Source organism: Pseudophryne corroboree, chromosome 2 (assembly GCF_028390025.1).
Source record: "Pseudophryne corroboree isolate aPseCor3 chromosome 2, aPseCor3.hap2, whole genome shotgun sequence".
NCBI lineage: Eukaryota > Metazoa > Chordata > Amphibia > Anura > Myobatrachidae > Pseudophryne > Pseudophryne corroboree.
In genome coordinates this window covers 726,475,794-726,485,822 of record NC_086445.1, presented here as the reverse complement: position 1 = coordinate 726,485,822, position 10,029 = coordinate 726,475,794, and the positions used below count along the sequence as shown (strand labels likewise).

General features: G+C 42.0%; 1 protein-coding gene across 1 annotated transcript; it reads right to left on the bottom strand.

Moving 5' to 3' along the window:
* Window positions 1-2,162: 2,162 nt before the first annotated feature.
* LOC135051142 (uncharacterized) lies at window positions 2,163-3,949 on the bottom strand. Its single transcript, XM_063957287.1, has 3 exons — window positions 3,802-3,949; window positions 3,514-3,726; window positions 2,163-2,897 (listed from the first exon to the last, which is right to left on the bottom strand). Exon 3 carries the CDS (start codon window positions 2,884-2,886, stop codon window positions 2,218-2,220), a length of 669 nt encoding a protein of 222 aa, XP_063813357.1. The 5' UTR covers window positions 2,887-2,897; window positions 3,514-3,726; window positions 3,802-3,949; the 3' UTR covers window positions 2,163-2,217.
* Between the last annotated feature and the right edge of the window lie 6,080 nt (window positions 3,950-10,029).

Genomic DNA, 10,029 nt, shown 5'->3' with positions numbered 1-10,029 from the left:
GATACTTAAGCTGTTAGTGGTGTTAAGTGGATAATTGGTTAAAATGGTTTTTTTCTACAATGTTTCAAGGTTTGTGTTTGTCACATATACCCCTTTATGACACAACTCCACTTCATAAGCAGTATACTTAGTGATCTACTTGCCTACCTACATTTCTGTTGTGAGACACTCGAAAAGGCATGTGACAGTGAAACACAAACAGAGGGGTAAATTTACTAAGCTCCCGATTTTGACCGAGATGGCGTTTTTTCATCAAAGTGTCATCTCGGTAATTTACTAAACTGAAATCACGGCAGTGATGTGGTCATTCGTAATATTTTGGAAGTTCAAGTTAAAAATCACGAATGAATACACCATCGGTCAAATTACGCCTGTTTAGATATGAATCTCGGTCATTTACTAACCATTCGTAATTGTAATTGCTGCCGTGAAAATGCATTTGCGGCCGCGAAAAATTACACATCGTAAAAAATTCCTAAAAAAAAACGCGCCAGTATTTGAAAAGCGTGTTTACATGTGTACTCAATTATCCATTACTCACACCTGAATGTTTGGCCCTATAAAAGTGTTCCAGGCACATTTTGAATTTCTCTCACTCTGAAATGGCGGCTGTGGTGTGTGCCAATGAATTTATGTTTGCTGTGGGATACCTTAGACTGCTCCATGAGGCTTCCAGGAATCAGGCCCAGGTAAGTGAACATGGTCAACAGGTTGTCCAGGTGCCGCGGAGGCTGCGCCAGCCTCGTTTTTTTAGAGGGCGTTTAAACTTAAACGCATTGTCCGATGATAGGGTCATACAGATGTTCCGCCTAAATAGAACCAACATTTTCCACCTGTATGACCTTGTCAAACTGGGCCTAGACCCTGAGACAGCACGCTCTCGCTCTGTCTCAGGCCTACACAAACTCCTGGCTGTGTTACACTTTATGGCTACTGGGAGCTTCCAGGCTGTGGCAGGCGACGTCATTGGTATCTCACAGCCCACCTTTTCAAGATATTTGAATCAGGTGAGTCTAAAAATACATATGCGGTTATGTGTAAGTGTTGCTTCTGTAAGTACAAACAACACAGTATTGTATAGAATACCTAACATGACACTCACCTTAGCTTCTTTAATGTCCACTCAGGTTTTGGATGTGTTGGATCCACACATTAATGCCTCAATCTGCTTCCCTACCGAGGAGTCGGAGTGGCGTGCTGTCAGGGTAGCTTTCTATGAGCTTGCTGGCATGCCCAATGTGCTGGGGGCCATAGATTGCACACACGTTCAGCTGAGATCACCTAGGGGCCGGCAATACATATATACAAATAGACATCTGGCACAATCAACTAATGTCCAGGTGGTCTGTGATGCAAACTTTAAAATTATGAGTGTTGTTGCAGGTTACCCTGGTGGCTGCCATGACTCCTTCATCCTCAGTCAGTCATCGCTCTTCGATAAATTTGAGGCCGGACAAATGCCTGATGGCTGGCTGTTGGGTATGTTAAAAATGTTTTGTGTGTATGTCTTTTAACCACAAACTCTAGTTTTGAGTAGGGGAAAGAATAATCTAACACATGTACTAATGTTGACTATATCTGTTTTTCAGGTGATGGGGGTTACGGCTGCTACTCTTGGCTCCTTACTCCATTGTCCCAACCTGATTCTCCTGCTGAACACAGTTACAATCATGCACATAAGGCTACGCGGAATGTGATAGAAAGATGTTTTGGTGTGCTGAAGTCACGGTTTCGGTGTCTGGATAAATCTGCAGGCCTTTTGTTGTATAGTCCCTCAAAGGTGACTAGAATTGTGTTCTGCTGCTGTTTTCTCCATAATCTGTGTTTAAGTCAACATCTGGCACATGATGAGGGAGAAAGCAGTCAGCAAGCAGAGGAGTTAGAATCATCTGGTGACAGTGTGAGTACATATGTAGGGAGGCAGGTACGGCAAGAAGTGATCCTGCGGTATTTTTCAGGTAAGTTTTTGTAGGATGTAATTATCCTTGACTAAACACTTTGCAATACTTTCTATTGTGTGTTTTGTTACTTACTGTTTGTTGTTTATAGTGGTGTGTACATTGTACTTAGTTTATGTTATAAATACCTTTTCAGTCATTACCCATGAAAAACATACATACATACATAGCAGCTTCAACAATGTTTGAGACGGACACAGGAAGTTGTGTGTTTGTCAAATCCAAATTTTTATTGTTTAAATAACATTTGTCAAAATTGTTATTTTTTTCGCTTGTGTGTGCTGGGTGCTGTGCTTTGTGCTGGCTCACTGGCACGTGCTCTGGAGGAACGCCGAACAGGGGAGGTTACTGGCGTTTGGATAGGGGTCGTGGTCCCAGAGCTGGAGGTCACTTGTTGAGCTGCCATCAATGTTATGTTGTTGCTCAAATTATTAATGCTAGCATTCAGTTGTGTGTTGGTTGCAGTGTGGCTGGCTACAATCCGGGATAACGACTCATTCACAACCTGGTTGTGCTGAATGAGTTGAACGAGTGCCTGCTGATGGCGCTGTTGCTCATCAATGATGCGCGTTAAATGAGCCAGCATTTGGTTGTTGTCAGCCCTTATTTGCTCCATCGATGTTGCGATTCGGCCTACTTGTACAATCAGTCTGCCCGAGTTGCGACTAATGCGCGGTAGATGATGGGGCAGACTGGCAAGGTGTTGGGTATGTGCGGTCAGGCTGGCATTGCTTTGGGCCTGTTGGCTTGTCCAACTGGCCCAAAAGTCATCTGGTATTTGTGTTTGGGGTGGAGCTTGTGCCAGTTGTGGACTCATGGAGGCTTGGGGGATATCCTGCAGCTGTATTGGCTGGCTCGGGTCAACAGGTGTAAGTTGCAGGGTGATGGTTGCCTGTTGGTCTTGTCCCTGCTGGTCCACGTCAGCCATCAAGCTGGGCTCTGTATGGGGTGGCCAACATGCAATGTTTATTTTTCTATTAATTTATTTGCTAGTTCTACACATTACTACATTCATAATACTCCATTTTACAAGTTTTTTGACTTGTTTTTGTAAACTTATAATGTGTTTTTTCACCAAAAACATATATACCATCACAGGCGTGCACATAGACAGACTTGAGTAATCCTCACCTAACTACCTCCCCTCCACAGCATTACAGTGTTATGTCACCTCCCCTGGCCACGATATAGACTGCTTACCTGGATAGTCCAGAGAAGCGGAGCAAGTAAGCAGTCTACATACCGGACAGGGGAGATGTGTGAACACTATAATGTTGTGGAGGATTTTTTTTTTTTTTAATTTTGGTTTTTATATTTATTTTAATGTGCACGTGTGTGGCCTAAATTTGTACAAATGTATGTTCTTTTTTAATAATGATGTTGGCGATATCAACCACTAAGACCTTGAAAAATTAAACATTTTCACCTTTAGCAATTGAAGACGTAACATCACATTGCTTGTTATGTCAAACATGTAATCTCAACTCCAACTCACAACATAGTAACTGTACTGTGTAGATTATTTGCTATGTGTTTAGTTTCTGTTTTGACTCACCAGATAACTGAGGTGATCGGGGCTCATCACTCTGTGGACTCGCCAATAGTGCCAGTGGTGGCTGGGGTGACACTGCAGAAATGCGCCGCCTGGGTGGGGAAGATGGAGCCGCAGATTCCGTGCCAAGACGCCGTGTCTTACTTGGCCTCCTGGGTAAGTGGCCCGAGCCCTGTGATGGGCGCCTTACAGGAGGTCGGCTTACAGAAGCAGAACCTATGAGAATATATAAACATTAATATTTTGTACTTCTATGTGTTTGCAGAATATGTGACTACAGTGAAGTCTTACCTGCAATCCCAGCATCATCCTGAGTTGTCTGAGGCCTGTCTGGCCGGCTGGTCTGTCGGACTGTTGAAAAAGTGGAGCAAACATTATTACCATGCTTTGTGTAAAAATTACAACTGCAAAGCCTTAGTGTACTGTAACCATCTATTAGGTATTCGAAAATAAACTAATTTCTGCTTAAGATCTTCGTGCTTCCTTAATTTGTGGTGTATATCAAAATGTACATGGTGTTGCACAAAATAAATCTGTTACATTTGAGAATTATGCGTCAGATATTGCATAGATTGACTACTTGCAAATGTTACCAAAATGTAATTTTGAATTAATAGAACCTTTTTTAGGAAGTAAATAAATCAAATATTTAAAAAAACAATTAGATACAACACCGATGTCCAAGCAATATCGCAAAATTATTATGGCAAATACACATACCAGCAGGCATTGCACCTGTTTTAGCGCAAAATTTTAAAAAAAATACAGCCAAGGCAAGATGGAAAATGCCATTTCTAAACACAAACACACCTTAAGGGTGCATAGGCCTGCAATATCTGACCAACAATTTTTGCATCCTTTACCCTTAAAAAATGATTTAAAAAACATTTAGAGGACATTTAAATAAAAATATAACAAATCAAACTCACCATCCTGCGTGGGTCGGTCCGAATCCCGGACATGAGTAGCAGACACCACTTCTGCAGGAATCAATGCCCGCACAGGCTCCTCCCACTCCCGATAGGTTGCCCGGAATGGGGGGCCACCTCCGGTTTTTCGGGCTGATTTTGCCTCTTTGGCCATCTTGGCCTTGACACGCCGCTTTATGTCATAGAACCTCTTGCGACACGTGTCCTCAGTCCGCCTCCCCACACCCTCACTATTGACGGCAACTATTACTTGCCCCCACAGGACAGACTTCCTGCGGGAGGACACCTTGCCAGCATCCTGACCAAACAATTGGCGATGGTGCTTCATCAGCTCACGCACCAACGCCATGTTTTCAGCATAGCTGAACTTAATATTCCTGCCAGTCTTGGTAGTGGTGCGTGGCTGCGGAGCCACAACACCATCACTATCACTGGAGAATACAGCAACAGGCACCCCCTCCTCCTCCTCCTCACTACCCCCCTCCACCTCACTAACAGCCTCCACCTCACTACCAGCCTCCACCTCACTACCAGCCTCCACCTCACTAACCTCCGCCACCACACTGACCTCTGAGTCTGACATGATGACAAACGACAAAAAACACTGAAAAATCAAAACACAAAACACACTCCTCCACTACTACTACTACTACAACACACCACACAGCCAACACACACGCTCACTCACTCACAAACAATGACAAAAGACTTTAAAAAAAAAACAAGGACAAAAAAATTGACAAACTGAGAAAAAACAATACGACAAATATGACAAGACTACTTACACACACAGTACAGCACTCAACAATCACAAAACTCCTCTCCAAAACCTCCAAAAACTCCACCAAACTCACCAACTCCAAATACACCTTCCTCTCTCCTCTCCACTAGCTAAACCCACGAGGTGCGGTGTGTTTGGGGCGGTTTTATAGTAATATGCACAGACACTCCTCCTTCACGAATACAACCAATCACGGACGCGTGACAAAAACGAAACTTAGGACTAAAAACGCGGCAGCAATTTCTAAATCACTGCCGTAACAGACATGTGACGCAGTCGTAAAAATAAACAAAAACGCGGCCGCGAAACAACAAACGCGGCCGCATTATACAGCAGAAAACCACGAATGACATCGACATCGGAACAACAGAAAAACACGAATACGACAGCTTAGTAAATGAGTCGTAATCAATTCAAAAAGTTGCAATTTTACACTGTCGATGTCATTCGTGATTGAACTTTGACCTGAATCTGGAAAATACGAATCTTAGTAAATTTCCCCCATAGAAATAGTTTTTTAATAGTGTTAAATGCTCTTAAATTGTCTATAATAGAGGCCATTGTGTACAACACTTAACTCTAACATGCTTCATAGTAAGAAAAAAGATCTTAATGTGAATTATGTCATACAAATACATACAGATGTATACTCTTCACATGGCATAATGGGAACCTTGCGTACACACGCTCCCGCTACCATTGAACCCACAGGAGAGACTGCACTGCATCTCTGCAGCATATGCAGAAAAGACTGGAGGGGATACATCTGTAGAGGGGAATATTCAATTAGCCATGGTAATATACCAAGGGCTAATTAAAGCAGTGGGGCTAATCAATTAGCTACGAAAGGCAGCACGCAGGCTGCAGTTAACGGCTTGAAAATAAATTCCTAATAAATAGCCTGTTTTGGGGTGCCAAGACCGTACGAACCCATAGGCTTGGGAACTTATCCCGTATTCAGTTGGTTAACGCCCATTAACAGGGTAATATACCAGGTAAGAAAAAGCATCTCTAATTAAATAGCCCCATGTATTAATGACCGAGGCTACCACCCTTATTCACACAAAGTAAATGACAGCATCTAATTGGATTCCCCCTTTTAGTTAAATGTGGAAAATGATCCCTTTAATGTTGCTTAAATAACATGTAGGAGCAATAGTAAAACTCTAGTCGCAGACAACTGAGGAAGCTGATTTAACACCTTATGCTAATGTCAGTATCTTTTAACTAATGTTCGTGAGTGTGCAAGCAGAAAGCGATGCTGCCCGTTATTTCTACATGATCCATAGAAACTGTCATCATTAGTAACTGCACTTGCACCAACCCCATACTAGAAGCAAGAGATCCACCAGAAACAGGCTTCCCTTCTCCATACGCATGACTCAGCACACATGCCCAACACTCTCCCATAACACTCCCAGGGTGGTTAGAATATGTGTACGTTGGCTTCTGTGTGTGCGCTTGGTGTGCAAAAACCCCACTATTTATGTCTGTTAAGAGAGATCTGTGCGACTCATAATAAGCCCCTTAATCTCCACTTTTTAACTTAATTTTTATTTTACTTATTGTTATTAGTACTTAATTATATTTTCTTTAATTTTTATTTAGATTTATATTATATTTTACCACATTATTTCATTACATGTGGCAATAGTTAAAGATTTGACATACAACGCAGAGATTTTATTCTTTGTATTGTGCTGTTAGGCAGCTATGGAAGGCTGGTTGTGTTTTGTTCATTCTCCAGCTGTATAGAAATCATTACAATCATTTGTGATAATCTTCAGTCTTCTAGACATAACATCTCGGCAAACCCTCTTGCAAACCACACAATTGTGATTGGGTGATTTGTTAATACTTATATCCCTTCACAAAAAATTAGACCACCAATCAAAACGTTTTGGCCAATCTGTTCTTCATTTTCTCTCAAGCCAATGCTTTCTGTAGTTGTAGCTTACAGTCCGTAAATCACATCTCGGGTCCATATGTTTTCTTCTCTTGTAGTGCGGCCTGATGTCCAAGCCAAATAATGGTTGAAAAACCAAACAAAACCTGATGATTACAGCAAACAGATGCTTATAAGTTGCTTGGGTTAAACCACTCTATCTTTGTTTGTTTGGAGTAAGGATTCAGATATTTCTGTCTGCATCTTCCCCATTTTCATGTGTTTCTTCATAGATTTAAATTCTTTAAAGGGATTTAGTAGCATTATCCCAACGATAGTTAAATTATTCCCTAAAACAGATTTTATCTATTTAACGCATTTGCAAGTAGTTTTATAATAATAATAATAATAATAATAATTATTATTATTATTATTATTATTGTTTATTTACATGGCACCACAAGGGTTCAGTGGCGCCTGAAAAAGTACATAAATCCCAACAGTAGTTAAATTATTCCATAAAACAGATTTGATCTATTTAACACATTTGCCAGTAATTTTATAATTATTTTAATTATTATTATTATTATTATTATTATTATTACTATTATTATTATCATTTATTTATATGGCACCACAAGGGTTCCGCGGCACCTGAAAAAGTACATAAATAAATGAGCCAAACAGAAAAACAATGACTTACAGTAGGGGGGTATCGTATTATCCACAATCCGTTTTTCGCCTAGTGAAAATGACACAATATCACGGTTATCACGATATCACAACATCACGATGGTCATTATCAAGGTATCCTATTAAGGCCATTTTTATCGGGCAAAAACATACCCACGATTGCGCGATAACACATAGTATCGGGGATAAGTTCCCGGTCCTATGTGCTATGAGGCACTCGAAGCATGATCAGCGATAAATGCCGGCATCGGGGGGAGGACCACACCACAGAGGGGCTAATAGGATAGTCCCCAGTGATACAATTATCCACAGTCATCGACCATGGGTAATTGGATACCCCCCTTACTGTACAGATAATATAATACAAGTACATGGTATATAAACATTTCTGTATCAGGGGACAGGACACTGAAATAATCATCATGGTGGCAGAAACCAAGGGTTACTGTAGGTGTCATTGTAGAGAGTATTGAGTAGATCAATGTCAGACTGGGGCATGAAGGGCAGTGACAGGTGCATATACTTAGGGGTGTGGCCAGCATCCATAGATGCTTGGCTAACCATTAGAGTGTGTATGGCCTGGGCCCCTTTTTAAATCTACAGTTTACAGTATATACTAAATACTGCAAGTGCATGCATGAAAATATATAAAAATAGCTAAATACCTGTACTTCGCTACGGGATGAGGATGGGAAATTAGAATTATAGTTGTTCGCTAATTTACGTTGGTTGGAGATCTACTATATAGGCATATCTTGCTTCCCTTACCCACTTTGTATAGTAGCCGGACCCCTTTTTGGTCCCCCAAGGGACCCTGCTCTTCCCACTGTACAACTCTCAGTCTGTGGCTTTCTGCTGCCTCCATTCCCCTCCTCACATCATGTCAGTGCCTCTGTGAAATGATCAATTTATTTACAGTTTCTTATATAGTGCAGCACATTATGTATCTCCTGATATAATCTGTGCTGCTGGGGGACCCTGCTACTTCCACTACCTCTATTCCCCTCCTCATATCATGTCACTGCACCATGTCACAAGCAGCCCTGTCCTGCCTGACATATTATGCATCTCCTAATATATTGTGTGCTGCTGGGGACCGTGCTCCTCCCACTATCTAACTGGCAGTGTGTGGCTTCCTGCTACCTCTATTCCCCTCCTCACATAATGTTACTACTACTGTCACATGCAGCCCTGTCGTCACTGACATATCATGCATGTCCTGATATAGTCTGTGCTGCTGGGCCACCTCTAGGGGTGCTAGAGGTGTGTTACCCCTACAGTGTTTGTTCCAAGATTGTAAATCATATGTGTACCAAGTTTGGTGTATATTAGTCCAGGCATCACAAAGTTATGGTGTCTGCTGAAATACCCTGTGCTGCTGTCCAACCCCTAGGGGTGCTATGTGTGTCTTACCTCCACAGTGTTTATTTCCAGATTGTAAGTAATCTGTGTACCAAGTTTAGTGTAAATGGTTCCAGGCATTCCAGAGTTATGCTGTTTGCTGAAATACTCTGTGCTGCTGCCTCACCCCTAGTGGTACTAGGGGTGTCTTACCCCACAGTGTTTGTTCCCTTATTGTAAGTCATATGTGTACCAATTTTTGTGTACATTGCTCCAGCCATTCCGGAGTTATGCTGTCTCCTGATATACTCTGTGCTGCTGTCTCCTCCAGGGGTGCTAGGGGTGTGGTACCCCCCACAGTGTTTGTTCCCATATAAGCACCAAGTTTGGTGTAAATTGCTGCAGGCATTCCAGAGTTATGCTGGAAAGAACATACCTGCCAAGTTTTTGAAGATTGTAGGCGTTGTGGTTTAAGAGATTTCGTGATGAGTCAATCAGTGAGTCAATCTCCTTTTTTGCCATATATATATATATATATATATATATATATATATATATATGAAATGGGATCCTTCAGGTTGTTTGTCCCCAGATTGTAACTCCTATGTGTACCAAGTTTGGTGTAAATTGCTGCAGGCATTCCGGAGTTATGCTGGGAAATATATATACACATACATAAATACAAACATACATACATACACACACACAGAGGCAGAACTACCGCCAGTGCAACCAGTGCGTTGCACTGGGGCCCGCCTCTGTTCAGGGGCCCAAAGCATGTAATGAGTCAAACTGACTCATTACATGCCGCTGTGTGCTGCGGGCAACCGCTGCTCGCAGCGCACAGCCGCCCAGAGAAGAGAGGAGCAGCGGTACGGGGGAAGGAGGAG